This window comes from Anabrus simplex, chromosome X (genome assembly GCF_040414725.1).
Source record: "Anabrus simplex isolate iqAnaSimp1 chromosome X, ASM4041472v1, whole genome shotgun sequence".
In the NCBI taxonomy this organism is placed as follows: domain Eukaryota; kingdom Metazoa; phylum Arthropoda; class Insecta; order Orthoptera; family Tettigoniidae; genus Anabrus; species Anabrus simplex.
In genome coordinates, this window is record NC_090279.1 from 116,959,052 (window position 1) to 116,982,389 (window position 23,338).

The 23,338-nt window shown below is 43.6% G+C and overlaps 1 protein-coding gene across 1 annotated transcript in view; it reads right to left on the minus strand.

The window, feature by feature from the left end:
• Positions 1–14,326: 14,326 nt before the first annotated feature.
• Positions 14,327–23,338, minus strand: part of LOC137503330 (serine/threonine-protein phosphatase 6 regulatory ankyrin repeat subunit B-like) — a 160,787-nt gene continuing 151,775 nt past the window's right edge. Inside the window, exons 3-4 of the mRNA XM_068230885.1 lie at positions 15,887–18,829; positions 14,327–15,784 (exon numbers count right to left, since the gene is read on the minus strand). Coding sequence (XP_068086986.1) covers positions 14,327–15,784; positions 15,887–18,829 — 4,401 coding nt within the window. The remainder of the gene's footprint in view (positions 15,785–15,886; positions 18,830–23,338) is intronic.

A 23,338-nucleotide genomic window follows, 5' to 3' on the forward strand; every position in this document is an offset into this window, starting at 1 on the left:
GTGCTGAACAGATACAAAATCTGAAGACCATCCTTCAATATAGCAAGAAAAGATGCCGACTGTGGGTAGCTATCTTTGTCGACTTTCAGAATGCATACGACTCCGTGGATAGGATCACACTCTTCAACACCTTAAGAGAACTGGGACTAAACGAAAAAATTAATAGGTTGGTGCAAGCCACCCTGCACAACACCACTTCCAAAGTTAAGTTTAGAGGTCAATTATCAGAGAGCTTCACAATCAAAACAGGAGAGGGTGTGTCATGCATATTATTTAACTGTGTCCTGGAAAAGATCATAAGAGAATGGACCAGGTCATTACCTGAGAACACCGGATTAAGGATGGGGCTTAAATCAGACAACCTGAGGATTCCATGCCTGGCCTTTGCTGATGACCTTACTTTATTAGCAAACGACATGCAAGAAGCCACTATGCAGCTTCAAACACTGCACTCTATAGCAGCTAAAGCGGGCCTCCTGATCAACATTGGAAGGACCGAGTTTATCACCAACATCAAAGATGCCCCTACAACAATGGGAGTCAGTGATACAAATATCAAGAGAGCTAAAAATGTGAAATACCTCGGAGAGTGGATATCGGAGGACCTAAGTGAAAGGATGGCTCTTGAACAAAGGAAAATCAAATTGGACAAGGTCTACCATGCCTGCAGAAAACTGTATGCCTCAAAGCATTTATCAAAGAATGTAAAACTGAGACACTATAATGCAGTAGTCAGACCATCAGTCCTCTACGCAGCAGAATGCCTATCCCTAACTACACACATGCTCAGACATTAAGGATAATGCTGATACATGGTGAAACAACGCTATAGTGGGCGGTTTGCTGTTTCAAATCACCTCGCGGTATGACCATGTGGTGCATCTGACCTGCGGTCGTCGCACGGTGGCGCTGGTAGCAGTCCAAAATACGCAGAGGTGTGTCCGTGCATGTCAGAATACGGTGCAGCGAGTAAGTGTGCAGATGTTTTCAGACGTTCTAATGGTGACTGTGTGGTGAAAAAGGCTCAAAGAACACATATTGATGACGTTATGAGGGGTAGAATAATAGGCCTACTGGAGGCTGTTTAAACACAGCAGGTCGTAGCACGGGCCCTCTGTGTTCCACAAAGTGTGATCTCAAGATTATGGCAACGATTCCAGCAGACAGGAAACGTGCCCAGGCGCTACAGTACGGGACGTTCGCAGTGTACAACACCACAAGAAGACCGATATCTCACCATCAGTGCCCAGAGACAGCTACGGAGTAGTGCAGGTAGCCTTGCTCGGGACCTTGCCACAGACACTGGAACACTTGTCTCCAGACACACAGTCTACAGGCGACTGAACAGACATGGTTTATTCGCCCGGAGACCTGCAAGGTGCATTCCACTGACCCCTGTTCACAGGAGAGCCCGTAAAAGCCTGGTGTCAAGAACACAGTACACGGTCATTGGAACAGTGGTCCCAGGTTATGTTCACGGACGAGTCCAGGTATAGTCTGAACAGTGATTCTCGCCGGGTTCTCATCTGGCGTGAACCAGGAACCAGATACCAACCCCGTAATATCCTTGAAAGGGACCTGTATGTAGGTAGTGGTTTGATGGTGTGGGATGGGTTTATGATTGGTGCACGTACACCCCTGCATGTCTTTGACAGAGGAACTGTAACAGGTCAGGTGTATCGGGACGTCATTTTGCACCAGTATGTCCGCCTTTTTAGGGGTGCAGTGGGTCCCACCTTCCTCCTGATGGATTATAACGCACGGCCCCACCGAGCTGCCATAGTGGAGGAGTACCGTGAAACAGAAAATTTCCGGCGAATGGAGATGCCTGCCTGTTCTCCAGACCTGAACCCCATCGAGCACGTCTGGGATGCTCTCGGTCGACGTATCTCTCCACGTCTTCAAACCCCTAGGACACTTCAGGAGCTCCGACAGGCACTGGTGCAAGTGTGGGAGGCTATACCCCAGCAGCTGCTCGACCACCTGGTCCAGAGTATGCCAACCCGTTGTGCGGCCTGTGTACATGTGCATGGTGATCATATCTCACATTGATGTCGGGGTACATGCGCAGGAAACAGTGGCGTTTTGTAGCACATGTGTTTTGGGACGGTTTTCTCAAGTTATCACCATTACTGTGGACTTACAGTTATGTTTCGTTTGTGTTCACTATGTGCCTATGCTATTAGCGCCAGTTTTGTGTAGTGCCACGTTGTGTGGCACCACAATATGCAATTATCCTTAATTTGTGAGCATGAGTGTAAAAAGACCCCAATGAGAGCCCTGGAAAGTGCAAGAACGGAAATTCCTTAGACAAATAATATGGCCGAGGATCCTACCAGATGGAAGGCGATGGTACAAACCCAACAATGAGCTCTACCAGCATAAAGAAAACCTCATAGACCCCATCAGAAGGAAACGTCTCACTTTCTATGGGCACCTACGCAGAATGGATCCTAATAGATTATCCCATAAGATCTTCAAGGTTGCTAACAAAGGCAAAACTACTGGATTCCCCTGGACCAAGCAAGTGGACAAAGATCTCGCAGAGCTAAATATTAATCAAGCCACCATAACTGACAGGAATGCATACCGTTTAATGGTCAAAACGAAACCTTTCCTAACATCCCTTACATCAGCTAGCCACAAAGGAGCCGGGAATTGGTCAGAGGAGCGCAGGAAAGAATTCAGCGATAAAATGAAGGAATACTGGGCCAACAGGAAGGCTCAAGAGGCCACTAAGAACACAATCCAGTATGCTAAAAGGGGCAGACGACGACAAAAACACAGCTAGAACACAAGCACCGTGGTGCACATATGGCCTAAACGCTAGGAAGGGGAAGAAGAAGAAGAAGGGAATATAAGGAGGTATTGAATGAGAAGAAAAGAGGATGGAAGGAGGCGGAAGCTGAAAATATAAATAAATATTGTAGAGAGAAGAAATTTGAGAGGATATGGGAGTCTATAAACAAGATTAGAAGAACGAAACCGATGGGGAAAGGGGATAAAATAGGAGAAAACGAGTGGGTTAGCCATTTTAAAAGGCTTTTACAAGGGGAAGGGAGTTTGAGTAGAGAAATAGACAAGTCATATATAGGAAGGGAATTGGAATTAGAAATTCCAATATTGGATGAGGAGACAGCAATGCAGGAGGAAATGAGAGTATTAAAAATGCTAGATCCAAGGCTACAGGAGATGTGAACGGTATTTCCAATGGTGTATGGAAGGAGGTTGGGACAAATGAATCGATATTGAGGGGAATTGTGAAATTTTGCAATAGGTTGCTGGAAACGGGCAAATTTCGGATGGAATGGAGGAAGGGGTTATTATGCCCTATTTATAAAAATAAAGGGGCTTGTAGTGATCCTAACACCTATAGAGGAATTACACTCCTAGACACGTTGTCGAAGGTGTACACTGGGGTTTTGGCGATAAGGATAACAAATTGGGCGGAACAGTATGGTAGGATATCTGAGTTCCAAAATGGATTTAGGAAAGGAAGGAAACACAGTCGATAATATTTGGATTCTGGACACTTTGATTACAAAGTATGTGAGGATAGCGGGGCGTAAATTATATGTAGCAGCGATTGACTTAGAAAAACCTTTCGATACGTTCAGCAGGGAGTCGGTACTTATGAGATTAAGGGAGGTTGGAATGTCGAAGAAAATGAGGGGAGCAATAGAAACAATTTATGAGGAAGTGTTTGTGATGATTAAATTGCAGGATGAAAGGATGAGTAAGTGTTTTGAATCGATGAGCGGGGTGAGACAAGGGTGTAAGTTGTCCCCGTTATTATTTATAAATAATATTTTAGAGGGCCATGGAGGAGAGAGATGGCAATGTCCTTGGATAGGGAAAATGAAGGTTCCGGGCTTGCTATTAGCGGATGACCTGTTGATTTTGGCTTTGACGGCAAGTGGGTTGCAAAAAGGTTTGGACAAGGTAGTTGAGTATACTAGAAATAGGTTTCTCAGAGTAAATGTAAGAAAGACTCAGATAATGGTTTGTAGGAAAAGGGGTGGGAGAAAGAATAAGAAAGTCTGGAGGCTAGATCAGGAAGAAATTAGACCAGGGGGAAAAATTGAGTATCTAGGTGTAATAATTAGTAAGAATGGTTCTTGGAAAGAACAGTATAGGAGAAATTTCCAGAGGTTAAATACAAAATTCAGAAAACGGTGCTTAAATCACTGGTAATGGGCAAAATGCTATTTGGGGTGGAAGTATGGGGAATGGAGGAGGGCAGGGGTGAACTAAACCAGGTGGTGGCGAAATTTTGTAAGATCATGATGGACCTCCCGAACTGTACAGCCAATGCCGGTGCCAGATTAGTCTGTAAAGAATCGATGGATTTTGAAATAGCTAAGAGGGTGTTCAAGGATTTGATTAGATTGGAGGAGGGGAAGGGTGGGTTATTAGTACAAGAAACGTTTAGTTTTCAGAAAGGTATGACGAACGAAGGTTACTGGGTGAGTAAGTGCAAAAAAGTTACAACAGATTGGATTGGGGGTACATGGAGGTGTTTGGGGGGGAGGTAGGAATAAATGGATATGGGAAAGGATAAAGAGAAGACTACTAGCTATTGAAAGACAGAGTTTAATAAGGGAATGCAGAGAGAGAGAGAGAGAGAGAGAGAGTGTCTTTATCAGTATTAAATAAATTGGTGGAAGTATTAAGCCCGAAAACTGAGTTTGAGGGCAGAAGGGGTAAGAGAGGTTTGTATTGGTGGGTATTGTTGGTTCCGCGAAACAGGGGATGGGTAGGAAGTGAGAATAAGGATATATGTGTGTTATGTGGAGAGAGGTGAGCGGACCTTCATATTTTCAATCAATGCCGAGTTTTGGAGGAGAAAAAGATTAAACTACTGAGTAAGAAGGAGGTGGATAAGATAGGGAAAAGCTATAAGATGGCATCTTGGTTATGCAGAGAGTTGGAGAAAAGAACGAATATAGAGAAATTCTTAAATGTGGCTAGAGCTAGATTTATAAAGAAACTGAGGGAATAACAGGGGTTGTTCTGATAAAGTGGTTCATGCTGAGGGAGGAAGGTGGGAAGGCTTTCTGCTCAGAGGAATGGATATCCGCCCTGATCAGATGCCTGAAGGGTATCATGGTGACCATGATATCAGAAGAGGGGGCTGTAGTGTTAGGGGAAGGGGGAGAGTACCTTGTCCTGTGGAATGGTGATCCGCCCGGGGCAAGTTGTTGGGAAATAGATCGAGGAGTAGTAGGATGGGAGGGTGTAGTAAATTTAAGACTTGAGGAATACGAGAGTAGATGTGTTTATGAGAAGAGTTTGTAACAAGGGAAAGCCTGAGAAAGGTAGGAGTTGAGAAAAGGGGTGGTTGAGCAGGCTCTGAGGGTAGTGTAAATTTAAGAAGTTGGTGTATAGTTTATCGTTGATGGTTGAAATGACGCTTAGTTGGAAGCTAGTAAAAATTTGTGAGAAGACTGAGTGAACTAATGGAGATGGAATGGAAAACTGTTTGTTTGTGTGTAAATGAGGTGTGAGAAAAAATGTGGATTTTTCAGGTGTATTTGTATGAGGAGGGAGGATAAAGGAAGCGCATGTAATAGTAATTAAGGTAGATTAAGTGGGAGTGTAGTTAAGGAGAAAATGTTGGCAGTATGGAAACTGTGAAAGTATGCCATAGTGTCTTAAATTGTTAAATTGTTTTAGGTGCATTGATGAGGGATGCAAAATGATGGATTATTGATGTTTAAGTCTTAAGTTTATTAAGATGGAAGAACTGGGAAAAGTCTAACGGTTTGATGTGTGTAAGTGTGGTGCGGTAGACTGAGAAGACTGAGTGAATTAATGGGCTTGGAATGGAAAACTGTTTGTCTGTGTGTAAGTGAGGTGTGGGGAAAAATTGGACTGTTAGGTGTATATGTGTGAGGAGGGAGGATAAAGGAGGGTATGTAATAGTAATTAAGGAAGATTAAGTGAGACTGTAGTTAAGGAGAAAATGTTGGCAGTATGGAAACTGTGAAAGTATGTAATAGTATCTTTAAAAAAATGTTAAATTGCTTTAGGTGCGTTGGTGAGGAATGTAAAATGATTGATAGTGGATGTTAAAGTCTTAAGTTTAATAAGGTGAGATGTAGTTAGCGGGAATATTGCGAGAGAGTAGAGGGTGACTTATCAAGGGAAGAGGGAGGGGTGGGTACCTGACCCATCCCAAGGAAGTTAGGCTTAAGCATGTCTGCACGTGAAGAAAAAGGAGGTAGTGCGCTGACAATGGATCAGAGTAGGTGTGACGTACATAGCGGAAGAGTGTAGTAGGCCACGTGTTGGGTCTGGTTTCCGCCAGGGTGGCTTGTCACGCATGGTAGGGAAGGAACACAGTGTCAGTAAGTGTCGGTGAGATATCATAGCAGTTCTCACGTGGCGAGACTGGTGGCTGCTGTCAACGGGTTGGTGGTCATGTGTTCCATACCAGGGCTGACCCAGCGATCAGTCTACTAATTTTTTTAGGTCGTGGGTAGGAGCAGATGATTAGGGTAGTTTGTAGTGCGGTGGCTTCCTGCATGTGTGCTGGCTATCCGCTTACGTGTGGGATAATACTGAGTAGACGTACAGGTAGTTAATTTAGTTCAGTAGTTTTATGAGAGATGTGGCTATTTTTGTTTGTTTTTGTTTGCTCTGTCTTTATTACCTGTAAGCCGACGGTGTACACTAGGGAGGGTAATAAAGATATGTATGTATGTAGGAAAGTATGTGTGCATATATTTCTCTGATAAACATTGTATTATTTTTACCGCTACTTTTACTCTTAATTTGCGTAAAAGCATTATCGTCCATTTAGGACAACAATTATAATGAAATTTTATGGATACGATTCGTTCACGTACCCTAGTACACAAATGCTTATAAAATCCATCTCGAAAGACTAGTAGCAGGAAGATCATATTCACAGGACATGTGCATTAGTATGTTCTGAAGAAATGGTTAGCACTGGAACCATGTCAGCCCTCACGTTCAAGGTCCACATTGATATCTCGGCACACCACCACCGACTGGTAAAATGTGTCTGCGGCTCTCGTTGTCGCTATAAAACGAAGGTAACTGACCAGTGTGACTTGAGCAGACGTGCAGGAAGCCCCGCAGACGTATGCGAGAACCGTACCGTCAAATATGTGAGTTTGAAAGAGGGCGCATTATTGGCATGAGGGAACGTGATGCCTCCATCCGGGAAATTGATGCTCGTGTGGGACGAAGTGTGTCGTCATTGCAATGGGTGTGTACAGAATGGTTCACAGAAGGCCGTAGAACACGACGAGATGGGTCTAGTAGCACCACCCAGAAGATCGACACCTCATCCGAATGGCATTGCAGGAGAGATCTGCGCCCTACTCGGCTGTGACGCAACAGTGGAGCAGTGTAACTCATCGTACACTGTCAAGAGTGACAGTCCGTCCCCGTTTATTACGGTCTGGGTTACCCGCGCGTGTTCAACTTCTCCGCCTACCTTTGACTAATGTGCATAAATAAATATGTCTGGATCGACGTCACTGGGACAGGAATGGCAGCAGATAGAGTTTTCGGAAGAATCCAGATTCTGTTTGTTTGAAAATGATAGCCGCGTTTAGGTTAGCTGCAGACAGGGGGAGAGGCATCACATTAACTGCATTCGTACAAGGCATACAGCGCCAACTCAAGGCCTTACGATGTGGAGTGCTACTGGGTATTACCACAAATCACAGTTTGTGCGTGTCCAGGTCACTGTGACCAGTTTCACCTACGTGAATGACATCGTGCGATCCTTAGCCATGCCCTTTCTACACGACACCCCAGACGCCATATTTCAGCAGGACAATGCACGACCACATGTTGCTGCACGAACACGTGCCTTCTTGTTGTCACAGGATGCCATGCTGTTGTCCTGACCCACCTGATCACCAGACTTGTCGCCAATCGAACATATGTGGGATATGGTGAAAGGACGGGTGCAGCGCTGTGACCCAGTTCCAAGCATCAAAGATAAACTGTGGAACCAGATGCATGCAGCATGGATGGCTACACCGCAGGACGCCAATCGTGCCTTATACTCGTAGATGCCATCACGCATGAAACAAGTTAACCGTGCTCATGGGTGACCCAGTGCCTACTGGCCAACAGGTGACTGAAGTGCTAATGGTTTCTGCTGAACATACTAATGAACATGTCCTGTGAATATGAACTTCCTAGTCTTTCAAGGTGTTCTGTTTTTTCATGAACATGAGAGTACATACAGTAATATGGGTCTTTTATTTGAAGGCTGCTCGAAGACAGAGAATACACAATACAAAGCATATTGTTTGAAAAAGAAGCAGTTTGAAAGTAACTCGAAATAATAATAAAAGACGATATGTGAAATTGAAGTCAACAAGAACACTAAAGAATTATAAAAGAAACCTTGAGAAATTAATTTCTATGAAATTTAAAATATAAATATGATTCAGAACTGTTTTATTTTAATATTTGTATTACTGGCTGAGGCTTTCAGACGTAATTTCGTAAAATAATTTGGTAGCATAACAAACGGAACAAAATCTCCAAAATTTGGCCGGAAAATTTTCCAAATTCCAAGAAAATGCTCTTAAAATATAAAAACGCAAAATAATACATATAAAACCAAACCAAACCCCATGGCACTACAGCGTTTGATGGGTCTTGGCTTACCAAGCGACCGCTGCTCAGCCCGAAGGCCTGCAGATTACGAAGTGTCGTGTGGTCAGCACGATGAATCCTCTCGGCCGTTATTCTTGGCTTCCTAGACCGGGGCCGCAATCTCACCGTCAGATAGCAACTCAATTCTAATCATGTAGGCTGAGTGGACCTCGAACCAGCCCTCAGGTCCAGGTAAAAATCCCTGACCTGGCCGGGAATCGAATCCGGGGCCTCCGGGCAAGAGACAGGCATGCTATCCCTACACCACGGGGCCGGCATAAAATAATACATATAATGTAAATAAAATGTATATACTGTATTTGTAATCGACTTGCCGTGAACAGAGTTTGTAGGCTATATATTGGAGCATTGCACATCCGGGCCCTTATAATTACCAAGATTACTTAGCAGAGTTTCACACTTCCCTTCAGATCCTAATATATACCTCAATGCTTTTAAACCGAACTTTCATTTGCAGGTCACCCGTCACGATAAAACTCACCGCTACTGTGGAATATGTTGGTCTTGAATTTTTAAGAATAGAATACTATCATCTTTCACAATCACACTAAATGGGCTCACAGTTCCCTTCTTCACTTCTATCGTGTCCTCTTTACACCAACGTTTAAATGTTTCTTCGTCTCTCTGTAGCAATTGGTGCTTACACACTTCAGGGTCCTTCGAGGCAAACGTATAGTATTATACGAAGGCAGATTGTCAAATATGGTTGGATAGGCAACAGGTAGCTAATTTAAGATTCTTCCTCCGGATGCGAATCAGTTCACCATTCTCAGCGGGAAAAATGTATTCATTTACAACAAACTTAGGCTCAAAATGTTTGATGCAGACAACAATCTTATTATTTACTGTGAAATTTTCACCATGAATGCGACGAATCAATTTCTTTCGTAAGATTGTGTCCTTCGGGAATGTGGGGCAGAAATACCAGAAGAAGTGTCATAATTTGACTTACAGAGAGGTACACAACACGATCGACCCATGCTAAAATATAAAATATGTACATTACATTCTAACACGACACTAATAATAATAATAATAATAGTAATATACTTAGTATACTTAGTACATTAAACTTCCAAAGAAAAGAACCGGACTCCTATACTTCCTCATCACTATCGGAAAGTACGAGAAGCAGCCACAAAAGCAGGCACGAAATACGTCAATCACAACGATTACATTAAACTGGCATTCACGATCACCCCGAAATCATGCGCCGCCATATTGCCACTAATCGAAACGTGCCTCGAGGTCTCACTATTAGAGGTGGTCTTCGTCGGTGTAACGGAGCTTCGATAAAAGTTGAATGCTTTTGATCGATTGTCGAAAGGAAGGAAGCAGGTTTAAATGCTTCATGCGCGCGTGAATATGCATTAAAACTGGGTGTTCACGTGCTCATGTGGTCCTGAAAGCTCACTGACGCTCTTTGTTGTTTAGATTACCAGACAAGGTATCCACAGGCAGTGAGTACCAGATATTCAGTATCAATCAAGTCATTGAAAGAAACCAATATGTACTTATGTTTACGTCAGAGCACCAGGGCGAAAGAGCTCTTATAGGATCAGGTACAGATTATTACAGGCAATCAAAGGCATGCGTAAATGAGGACTGATAACAACTGGGCAACCTTACTCTCTCAACACCAATCAGAGGAGGGACCCGTCGAAGTTTGAAGCTAATATCTAATACCATCAGTGTCGAGAAAGGTTAAGAGCTGTCGAAGGAACATCGGACAGGTAAGGTGAAAGTTAGGAGGCTCGCACAAGACTGAGCTGCGAGTTCCGTGGTCTTCAGGTTGAGAGCCAAGCAGGAGATACCACTTCTTTCTTATTATATGATTCTGAGATGGACGATTAGTTCTACAGCTGTCCCGTATCAGGAACCTGAAATAGTTCCACATGTCGCATCACTAATCTGATAAACTGGTCTATACATACAACTAGGCACCCCCTTTAGTCGCATCTTACGTTAGGGAGCCAGTATCCTCCGTACTGAGGGTCGTTCTGTTCTTTAATGTTACTACATTTAAAAGGATGAACTTCGTATTACAGCATAGCAAGCCTATGTTTCAACTCTCCTGTCTGATATCTCTTGGACAAGTCCTGGTCTCGTCTGACTTGGAAGGCGTGACGCACAGTGAATCCCTTACTTTCTCTGGGCATGTCTTCATTGCTCCAAGACGCGGCCCGTGGTTTCTCGTTTGTTTACTTATAACTGTGATCTACTGCACACTGCAATGGACAGTTCAGGGGGCCTTAGGTCGGATACGCGGCCAGGCTGGGAATATTAATTTCAATTAAGGTACCGTGGCACGAGTTACATAAGATATTAGAACCCGACAAATCACACATCTTCCTACACCTTGCAGGGGTTACACGGGATCATTTCATACTGAGAGGAGTATTGCATCTTATTTATTCTTTTGTTTAACCTGAGTGTGCATCGTCCTGGTTAACGGTCAAAGCATTCTCGTTCAAATAAGACCACCGCTCGGAACATAAAGTGGCTTGGCGGGCCTTTACCCACCAGGGGAATTGGGTTAATTCTTATCCTTCGACGTCAGCACATAAAGATTCCCTGGCAGGGCGTTCCAAGGTTAAACATGTCTCTGTCACCCCGCAGATCGAATGAATCGTCGGCAGCCTAACTTGAATGAAAGACAAATGTGTTTACATGGTTGATGAAGATGGTAGGATCAAAACCACTATAGACAAAACTGAATACCTGTTTCTTCGGAGTTCCCATTTACACATCAGGCAAAACCCGGGCTGTCCTTTATTTGAGGTCACAGTCACTTCCTTCCCATTTCTAGTCCATCGTCAATATGAAGGAAGAGTCGCTGCGACGTAAACACCAGACATGCCATCAAACTAAAGTGAAATGTAGCCAGTATCCAGTACAGAAGAAGTAGGGTGTCACAAAAAGATACTGGAGGCGAGACTACTTTTGGAAATTTTGCCTTGAGGGGATATAAATGTTTGAAGTAAAAATTACTCCTTCATAGGAATTGACGGCAAACTGAGGGAGTAGGTATAGTGCGAGGAGACCAAGATGAAAGTTTCAGGGACGGAGAGTTCCATCAGTGCGGTGTATGAACATCCCCAATTGCTCAGATTTCAATTTTTTCTGACCGTAAGGAAGACAATACATAGGATAATCTAAAGAGTAAAACATACATAACATTTCAAAAGTCAATTATCCTGCGCTCTATTTCACTGCTGAAAAGGTTTTCTTTGCACTTTGTGGTGGAAAAGAATTTTAAGAGCTTCACTATACGAGCTGAAAAGTCCTGAATGAGCGAACATATCATCTGTAAAGTCGACATGACATCAATGAACGTTCGACTGAACTGTTGGACATAGCGTCTACCGTGGAGAGTTACTTCGTGATGATTTTATTGGATTTTGTCCATGTCACTACGTGTTGCAGTAGACGAGATTTTTTATTCGAGACGTTTCGTATGGTTTTTCTTTCACGGCATTTCTGCGCTGAGGTACATTTGTGTCATGTGATTTATTTCAAGAACCAACGCTGAATTGTGTTTCGAAAGTTAAAGAGAACCCTGTTATTTTTTATGAATTTGTGTCATGTAATTTATTTCAGGAATCCACTTTGATTTGTGCGTGTCGTTATAAAGTCCACCAGTTGATTGCTTTTGTGTCATGTAATTTATTTCAGGAACATACGTTGAATAGGATGTGTTTTTAAAGTGTAAAATTATGTTTCCTTATATTTTCCATCGAGGCTTTGTGTGAATGAGAGTTGCTTCAATGCCGCAAGATTTCTTGGTGATTCTTGGAAATTACGACATCATGTTTTGTTTATATGATTGTGTATATTTTCCTTTTTTGTGATTTTATTGTGTGTGGTTCCGTTTCACAGTGTTCTGTTGTAGTCATGAGTTCCCTCATGACTCGAGGTGTATATATTTGTATGATATTTTACCACTCAGCCTGTTTATGTTGAAGAGTTAGGTTAGTTTTATCTCCCCCTTGCGCATTTAATCTTCTCCACTGCAATATCAGGAAAGGGAACGTGTTCTTCTACAGTTGCAGGTGTTAACAAATATAAAACCAGCACGCAAGCCAATGAGTTAAAATTAATTAAACTTCGAGATTTGATTTGATAAGTACGTGTGTCGGCATGTATCGTTCAGTTTTTAATATATTTTTGATTCTCAAGATGGACTTTATCAAGCTGAAAGAAAAATTCTGAATCATGTAAAATTTTTGATCATTTGATACTTTTTACTATTTTTTCATATTTCCTTGTTTACTTTAATAAACAGATTTTCCTCCAAAATTGACGTCATGCTTCGCCTTACGTTATTTGTAGCTTTTAGTTGATCTCACCGTGTCCATATTATATGTTCGCCATCATTGAACGGTGAATATATTTTTAGGGCATTTTTTTATCATAGTTCGAACTGAGGACCCCTGGGAGCGGCTGTTGGTAGAAACGGGGACAACACCTATGTTGATTTGTGACGACAGACCTGTCATGACATTGGTCGTTTTCCTCCTGTACTTAGCTCAGTACAACGTTCTTCGTAGATCACCTCGTTTCTGCGGGCGCGATGTTTATACCAATTCTACCCTTTCACTTAAACTACGGTAACTCAAACCATGTCTGCTAAATATTTGCTGCAAAGAGATTTTATTATCTTTTTAAGATTAATCAGGTCATTAATTTTTTGAAAAATATTAAGTGATTCATCTTAAAACATGGTTTATAATTTGTAGGCTGATTTTATAGTTTGGTAGAACCGCATTTCACGTTCTGCTACAAGTGGATCTCTGTCTGCCTCATTCTCTGCTAACACAGCAAGTGTTGAATATTCTTCCTGCTTCCACCTGCGCTTGTACTCCTTCGGTTGAAACACCTTCCCAACACTTTTGGAAGCTGGAGCGGAATAAACTAGACCAGATATAATAGAGGTCTATGGAACGCTGAGCTTCTAACAGCTTACAAATGAAATTCACAGTTTCATTAATGGAGGAATTTTGTTACTACCAACTGAAAGTGTGAATGTAGTGGTGAAGTACTAAAACATACAATAAGTGAGTGTCTTCAAGTACAGTTGTTGAAGAGTCTTTGACTGCAACTTTTCCCAAGGCCACTTACCTGTATACAGTATAGTTCTGTGGCGCTCGCCAGCAGCCGACTATCCACACTCTCGTCAGCTTGTAGTGTCTACTTCCGTATTCCAAGGCGGCTTGAGCCACTTTGCTTACACGATACTGCGCTACACTAAGTCACTACGAACACCAGTAACTGTATTCAACTCCCAATGAAACAGACAGCGACATGTGGTGCGCACTCCCCGAGATCAAAGGATGTAGTGAGCTGTCAAATTATCACAAGGAAGATGGGGCTGGGTCCAACACAAACTCGCATTTAATTTTACAATAATTTATTTTTATAGCCAAAAATCTTAGGTCAGACACCCATCCATTTCCAGGTCACGGCATAACACAGAGCTCCTATTAGCGGCGCCATTCTAATGCAGGATCCCTCACCGTTGTAGCACTGATCCTTGAGAGAGAGTGTGAGAAAAAAGAGAGAGAGAAAGGCCCCATCATACCTCCAAGGAGTAGGTAGAGGTCGTATTACACATAACTAGCTGAGCTGCAGATAGAGGAAGCCCACTAGATTACTGTTATCGTGTGAACCTTAGTGATTTCGAAGTAACTTTCTTCTTTGTCGAGCACTGCTCTAGGAAGTGCACCACCTCGTGTTGATTCGACATTTTAGCTAGGGCAAGAGGAGTTTTACCATTTCTAGTCTTAACATTGAGAATACTGGGGTCTAGTGTTGTGAGGTGCTGCACTACATCAAGGTGACCATTTACTGCAGCATCGTGTACTGGAGTGTGACTATACTTATCCTGAACCTTGAGAATAGCGGGGTCTAGTGTGGTGAGGTGCTGCACTACCTCATGGTGACCATTTGCTGCAGCATTGTGTAGTGGAGTGCGACCAAGCTTATCCTGAACCTTGTGAATAGTGGGGTCTAGTGTGCTGAGGTGCTGCACTACCTCATGGTGACCATTTGCTGCAGCATTGTGTAGTGGAGTGCGACCAAACTTATCCTGAACCTTGTGAATAGTAGGGTCTAGTGTGGTGAGGTGCTGCACTACATCAAGGTGACCATCTTCTGCAGCCAAGTGTAGTGGAGTTTGACTATACTCATCCTGAACCTTGAGAATAGTGGGGTCTAGTGTGGTGAGGTGCTGCACTACATCAAGGTGACCGTACCATGCAGCATCGTGTAGTGGAGTGCGATCATACTCATGTTGAACCTTGAGAAGAGTGGGGTCTAGTGTTGTGAGGTGCTGCACTACATCAAGTTCACCATGTACTGCAGCCTTGTGTAGTGGAGTGCGACCATCCTCGTCCTGAACCTTGAGAATAGTGGGGTCTAGTGTTGTGAGGTGCTGCACTACATCAAGGTGACCATTTACTGCAGCATCGTGTAGTGGAGTGTGACTATGCTTATCCTGAACCTTGAGAATAGCGGGGTCTAGTGTGGTGAGGTGCTGCACTACCTCATGGTGACCATTTGCTGCAGCATTGTGTAGTGGAGTGCGACCAAGCTTATCCTGAACCTTGTGAATAGTGGGGTCTAGTGTGCTGAGGTGCTGCACTACCTCATGGTGACCATTTGCTGCAGCATAGTGTAGTGGAGTGCGACCAAACTTATCCTGAACCTTGAGAATAGTGGGGTCTAGTGCGGTGAGGTGCTGCACTACCACAAGGTGACCATTTTCTGCAGCATAGTGTAGTGGAGTTTGACTATGCTTATCCTGAACCTTGAGAATAGCGGGGTCTAGTGTGGTGAGGTGCTGCACTACCTCATGGTGACCATTTGCTGCAGCATTGTGTAGTGGAGTGCGACCAAGCTTATCCTGAACCTTGTGAATAGTGGGGTCTAGTGTGCTGAGGTGCTGCACTACCTCATGGTGACCATTTGCTGCAGCATAGTGTAGTGGAGTGCGACCAAACTTATCCTGAACCTTGTGAATAGTGGGGTCTAGTGTGCTGAGGTGCTGCACTACCACAAGGTGACCTTTTGCTGCAGCCTCGTGTAGTGGAGTGCTCCCATCCTCGTCCTGAACCTTGAGAATAGTGGGGTCTAGTGTGCTGAGGTGCTGCACTACATCAAGGTGACCATTTTCTGCAGCATAGTGTAGTGGAGTTTGACTATGCTTATCCTGAACCTTGAGAATAGTGGGGTCTAGTGCGGTGAGGTGCTGCACTACATCAAGGTGACCATTTTCTGCAGCCTCGTGTAGTGGAGTGCGACCAAACTTATTCTGAACTTTGAGAATAGTGGGGTCCAGTGCGGTGAGGTGCTGCACTACATCAAGGTGACCATTTTTTGCAGCATCGTGTAGTGGAGTGCGACCAATCTTATCCTGAACCTTGAGAATAGTGGGGTCTAGTGCGGTGAGGTGCTGCACTACATCAAGGTGACCATTTTCTGCAGCATAGTGTAGTGGAGTTTGACTATGCTTATCCTGAACCTTGAGAATAGTGGGGTCTAGTGTGCTGAGGTGCTGCACTACATCAAGGTGACCATTTTCTGCAGCATAGTGTAGTGGAGTTTGACCAAACTTATTCTGAACTTTGAGAATAGTGGGGTCCAGTGCGGTGAGGTGCTGCACTACATCAAGGTGACCATTTTTTGCAGCATCGTGTAGTGGAGTGCGACCAATCTTATCCTGAACCTTGAGAATAGTGGGGTCTAGTGCGGTGAGGTGCTGCACTACATCAAAGTGACCATTTTTTGCAGCCCCGTGTATTGGAGTGCACCCATCACTAAGCGTGATATTGAGAATAGTGGGGTCTAGTGCGGTGAGGTGCTGCACTACATCAAGGTGACCATTTTTTGCAGCCCCGTATAGTGGAGTGCACCCATCACTAAGCGTGATATTGAGAATAGTGGGGTCTAGTGCGGTGAGGTGCTGCACTACATCAAGGTGACCATTTTCTGCAGCCCCGTGTAGTGGAGTGCGACCATACTCATGTTGAACCTTGAGAAGAGTGGGGTCTAGTGCGGCGAGTGGCTTCACGATCTCAAGATGACCACGTATTGCAGCCAGGTGTAGTGGAGTGCGACAACACTCATCTTGAACCTTGAGAAGAGTGGGGTCTAGTGTAGCGAGGCGCTGCACTACATTAAGGTGACCATTTGCTGTAGCATCGTGTAGTGGAGTGCGACCAAACTTATCCTGAACCTTGAGAAGAGTGGGGTCTAGTGTGATGAGGTGCTGCACTACGTCAAGGTGACCGCGCCATGCAGCAAAGTGTAATGGAGTGCGCCCATCAGTAGTCGTGACATTGAGAATAGTGGGGTGTAGTGTGGTGAGGTGCTTCACTACATCAAGGTGACTGCCCCTTACAGCCAGGTGTAGTGGAGTGTAACCAACAGTAGTCTTAACATTGAGAAGAGTGGGGTCTACTGTGACGAGGTACTTTACTATCTCCAGGTGACTTTCCATTACAGCAAGGTGTAGTGGAGTGTAACCAAGGCTTGTCTTTGTATTGAGAAGATTGTTGCCTAGAGTGGTGAGGTACTTCACTACTTTAAGGTGACCATTTCGTGCAGCCCAGTGTAGTGGAGTGTAATCACCAAGAGACTTAAAACTGAGACTAGCCTGATCTAGATTTCGGAGATGCTTTACTACTTCAAGGTGACCGCGCTGTGCAGCCACATGTAACGGAGTGTGACCGTAACTGTCCTTAAGATTGAGACTAGTCTGGTGTAGCGTGGTGAGATGCTTCACTATCTTAAGGTGACCGTAGCGTGCAGCCCAGTGTAGAGGTGTGTAGCCACCAATATCCTTGACATTGAGACTAGTGTGATCTAGAGTGGTGAGGTGCTCCACAACTTGAAGGTGACCCTTCCAAGCAGCCACATGGAGTGGAGTCTCACCATCACTGGTCTTAGCTATGAGACTACTGTGGTCTAGATTTGTGAGGTACTTCACTACCTCAAGGTCACCATTAATTACAGCCAGGTGTAGTGGGGTGTTGCCAGCATATGTCTGAACATTGAGGCTATTGTGGTCTAGAGTGGTGAGGTGCTTCACTACTTGAAGGTGGCCGGCTCTTATAGCCAGATGTAGTGGAGTGTGACCATCACTATTCATAAGATTGAGACTAGTATGGTCTAGTGCAGTGAGATGCTTCACTACCTCAAGGTGACCCCACCGAGCAGCCATGTGTAGGGCAGTGTCACCATTTCTAGACTTAACATTCAAACGAATGTAGTTTAGGTTGGTGAGGCTCTTCACAGTATTGAGGTGACCCCACCGAGCAGCTGGTAAAAGAGCGCGACCTAGTACATCCACACTCATACCTACCTCCTCCACCAGGTACTTCACTATATCGAGCTGACCCCACTCAGCAGATGGTACAAGTTCGCTGCCCATACCTCCCTCCTCCAGTAGGTACATAACCACCTCCACGTGGCCCTGTTTGGCTGACAGGAGCAGCGCAGGCAGTCCTCGACTGTGGGTGCCGATGTTCACGTCGATATCGCACCTTCCAAAGGAGAGACAGTCCTCCCGACCCTGATTCTTCTCCTCTTGTACCAGAGCCTTCACGACATGCAGCTGCCCCCTATCAGCAGCATGGTTCAATGCGGTGCGCTTCCAGTCCACACAGGGATTTCTCGCAAGAATGAAGTTCACCACATTGATATAACCCTCTTCAGCGGCCCAACTTAGAGTGTGCTCAAGGATCACGTGACCTGGGTCGTAATGGGAGAGCAGTTCCCGCCACCTTGGACCTTCCTCCCTGTCCCGCCACTCCACCTCTCTTTGGCGAGAAAGGGCCTCTCTCTTCGCACATGACAGCTCTCGCAGCTCCACAATCTTCTCTCTGATCTCACATAATGTCTCCACCGCCATTTCGTTTCTGCCCTTACTAGCTTTTTCCACCTCCTTCACTTTCTTCTCCAACGCTTTCTCCCGTTGTTCTATCACCGTCTCTCTCTCTTTCAGAACCTCTTCCCACATCCTCATATTAGTCTCCCTCTCCTTAAAACTTCTCTCCAATTCTTGCATCACTCTGGTAGGTTCTCTTAGTTGCAACTCCCTCACATCCACATGTTCCTCCAGTGATCCATAGAGTGCCGCACACTGTTCGCAGCGTGTCTGCAAGAAACAACATACAAGTTAACATATATTCCTCCTAAGAGTACATTTAGTGGCCCTGGCCACATTTAAAATTATCTGAAGGGAAATGGATTCATTTGCAAAGTGCCACAGACATATTTATAATCGTTCTAGGATCCTACTGAGTTGGACGTATATTATCGGAGCCAGATTATGAACAAAGAAAGCATTGTGTTGATGAATTAAACGTTGAAGTTATTTGTATTGTAGAGGTCTGACCTGTTATTTTATACACTCCAATGGCCAAAATATCACATTAAAGTAGCTTCATCAACCGGTGTTGCTCGGGTATATAATTGAAAGTTTAGTTTATGGATTTTTATTTCTTGTTAATTGTGTTAATTTTTCGATGATACAGACCACTCTCTGATCTGTAGTGAACTAAGTATATCTAGGCTTAGGGTAGAGAAAGTGAAATCTGTCTGCAAACGAATAAGGGTAGAAAATCTCCAGGACGAGGAAATTAGACAGAAGTACATGGATATGATTAGTGAGAAGTTTCAAACAGTAGACAGTAAGCAGGTTCAGGATATAAAAAGTGAATGGGTGGCGTAGAGGGATGCTGTGGTAGAAACAGCAAGGGAATGCCTAGGAACAACTGTGTGTAAAGATGAGAAAAGGCGAACATCTTGGTGGAATGATGAAGTGATAGCAGCTTGTAAACGTAAAAAGAAGGCTTATCAGAAATGGCTCCAAACAACGGCCGAGGCAGACAGGGATTTGTACATAAATGAAAGAAACAGAGCGAAACAAATAGTTGTTGAATCCGAAAAGAAGTCGTGGGAAGATTTTGGTAATAACCTGGAAAGGCTAGGTCAAGCAGCAGGGAAACCTTTCTGGACTGTAATAAGGAATGTTAGGAAGGGAGGGAAAAGGAAATGAACAGTGTTTACCTGGAAAGGCTAGGTCAAGCAGCAGGGAAACCTTTCTGGACTGTAATAAGGAATGTTAGGAAGGGAGGGAAAAGGAAATGAACAGTGTTTTGAGTAATTCAGGTGAACTCATAATAGAAGGGTATCACTGGAGAAGTGGAGGGAATTTTTTGAACATCTTCTCAACATAAAAGGTTATATTCCTGGTGGTGTTGCGAACAGCCAAGTTAATGAGGAGGAGGAAAATGATGTTGGTGAAATTACGCTTGAGGAAGTAGAAAGGATTTTAAATAAACTCCATTGTCATAAAGCAGCAGGAATATATGACATTAGACCTGAAATTGTGAAGTACAGTGGGAAGGCAGGGATGAAATGGCTTCATAGAGTAGTAAAATTAGCGTGGAGTGTTGGTAAGGTACCTTCAGATTGGACAAATGCAGTAATTGCACCTATCTATAAGCAAGGGAACAGGAAGGATTGCAACAACTATCGAGGTATCTCATTGATTAGTATACCAGGCAAATTATTCACTGGCATCTTGGAAGAGAGGGTGCGATCGGTCGTTGAGAGGAAGTTGGATGAAAACCAGTGTGCTTTCAGACCACAGAGAGGCCGTCAGGATCAGATTTTCAGTATGCACCAGGTAATTGAAAAATGCTACGAGAGAAATTGGCAGATGTGTTTATGTTTCGTAGACCTAGAGAAAGCATATAACAGGGTACCGAGGGAAAAGATGTTCGCCATACTGGGGGACTATGGAATTAAAGGTAGATTATTAAAATCAATCAAAGGCATTTATGTTGACAATTGGACTTCGGTGAGAATTGATGGTAGAATGAGTTCTTGGTTCAGGGTACTTACAGGAGTTAGACAAGGCTGTAATCTTTCACCTTTGCTGTTCGTAGTTTACATGGATCATCTGTTGAAAGGTATAAAATGGCAGGGAGGGATTCAGTTAGGTGGAATTGCAGTAAGCAGTCTGGCCTATGCTGACGACTTGGTCTTAATGGCAGACTGTGCCGAAAGCCTGCAGTCTAATATCTTGGAACTTGAAAATAGGTGCAATGAGTATGATATGAAAATTAGCCTCTCGAAGACTAAATTGATGTCAGTAGGTAAGAAATTCAACAGAACTGAATGTCAGATTGGGGATACAAAGCTAGAACAGGTCGATAATTTCAAGTATTTAGGTTGTGTGTTCTCCCAGGATGGCAAGATAGTAAGTGAGATTGAATCAAGGTGTCGTAACGCTAATGCAGCAAGCTCGCAGTTGCGATCAACAGTATTCTGTAAGAAGGAAGTCAGCTCCCAGACGAAACTATCTTTACATCGGTCTGTTTTCAGACCAACTTTGCTTTACGGGAGCGAAATCTGGGTGGACTCAGGATATGTCATTCATAAGTTAGAAGTAACAAACGTGAAAGTAGAAAGAATGATTGCAGGCACAAACAGGTGGGAACAATGGCAGGAGGGTACTCGGAATGAGGAGATAAAGGCTAATTTAGGAATGAACTCGATGAAGCTGTACGCATAAACCGGCTTCCGTGGTGGGGTCATGTGAGGCGAATGGAGGATATAGGTTACCTAGGAGAATAATGGACTCTGCTATAGAGGGTAAGAGAAGTAGAGGTAGAACAAGGCGACGATGGTTAGACTCAGTTTCTAACGATTTAAATATAAGAGGTATAGAACTAAATGAGGCCACAACACTAGTTGCAAATCGAGGATTGTTGCGACGTTTAGTAAATTCACAGAGGCTTGCAGACTGAACGCTGAAAGGCATAACAGTCTATAATGATAATGTATGTATGTATGTATGTATGTATGTATATATGTATGTATGTATGTATGTATGTATATATGTATGTATGTATTATGTATGTGTGTGATGTGAATTGTTGCAGAATTTTTTATTTTAGTGTCAGTAGACATTTTATAATATATTTGAAATTTTAAGTTATTCTTATGCGTTCAGTTTTAAGTTTTAGTCTTAAATTAGCTTTTTGGGTTAGTGAAACTTTCTCCCTGTTTTTTTTTTTGGAAAGAAACTGATCTCTTGAAATAAATATTAAATATAATTGATAACAGTATGTATTTATGCATAGCGCCATCTGTTGCTGGGACTGACACCAATCAGCATTAGGAGAGCAAAAACTGTGTAATTAATTCTTAATATCGGTCAGTTTGGAAAATCTTTTCATTGTTCTCAGCCCCAAGCCGAAGGAGGCTACGGCATCCAGAGTGTCACAGCTCATCGTAGCGAGCCCGAAAGCAATGGATTCCTAACATTGTTTGCTTTTGTTATTTTTGTATGTCACCCTCTCCCGTTGTAATGCTAGGCCTAGGGATATCATTCCCCACCAGTATTATTTTACAGATATTAAGTCATATGTTTTTCTAATTTTGTTCTATGTCATACCGGCACAGATAGTTCTTATTGTGACAGTGGGGTAGGAAAATATTAGGAACGGGAAGGAAGCAACTACAGGCTTAATTAAAGAACAGCTCCAACATTTTCCACACATGAAAATGGGAAACCACGGAAAGCTATATTCACGGCTGCTCTATTGAACCTATGTGACTGGTAAGTCGTATGTATATGAAGTTTGGATGAGAGCTATGCTGCAACGTGCACACACAGTCACGGTCACTTTGGACTTTCTTCACCACTTCTCGCCCTGTGGGGTTGAACTTGATACGAGTAAAGATCTGGAATCACCGATAGTGTATAGAGTAGTAAATTCATTGCCATTGTTGTGAGATGGACAATAACATGATTAATAATGAGATGAAAAGTCGAGTTGAATGTTTTACCAAGAGGATATTATTGCGTTGATGGGGTGGTAGTATCTCATGGGAAACAATGTAAGTACCCAGGTGTTAATTGGTTTAATCATACACTGACTGACAGAGCAAATGCAACACCAAGAAGGAGTGGTCAGAACTTTATGCCAATTGCAGGATAGACTGACGTCACTGAGGTATGCTCATGATGTGAAATGCGCCGTAGCGAACGATAAATGGGACACGGCGTTGGCGAATGGCCCACTTCGTACCGTGATTTCTCAGCCGACAGTCATTGTAGAACGTGTTGTCGTGTGCCACAGGACACATGTATAGCTAAGAAAAACGATCAGGTCTAAACATGCACAATGACGTCATCACTGCAGCACGTGCTTACTCTAGCTTCCCCGATTCATGTTTAAACTTGTTCGAATTTACCGCCACCACATTCCTTTACACCGACTTACTCTTAAGAAAACGGACAAGTCTAAACATGCATGATGACGTCATCACTGCAGCACGTGCTTACTCTAGCTCCCCCGATGTATGATTAAACTTGTTCGAATTTACCGCCACCACATTTCAACTAAAGAGTGCAGCACCGAGGTAAGCGATGTAAGATAGCGGTAACTGTGTTGAATAAAGATGGCTGTTTGTCAAAAAGAATTTTTCAAATTATCCGCTACTACATAGAGTGCGGCACTGCGCTCTCTTGATTAAAGATGGCGGATGACAGCTGTCAAGAAAAGCACGTGGGTTTGAAAAGCATGTGGAATTTACCACTACCACAAAGAGGGCAGCACGGTGCTCTCTAGATTAAAGATGGCGGATG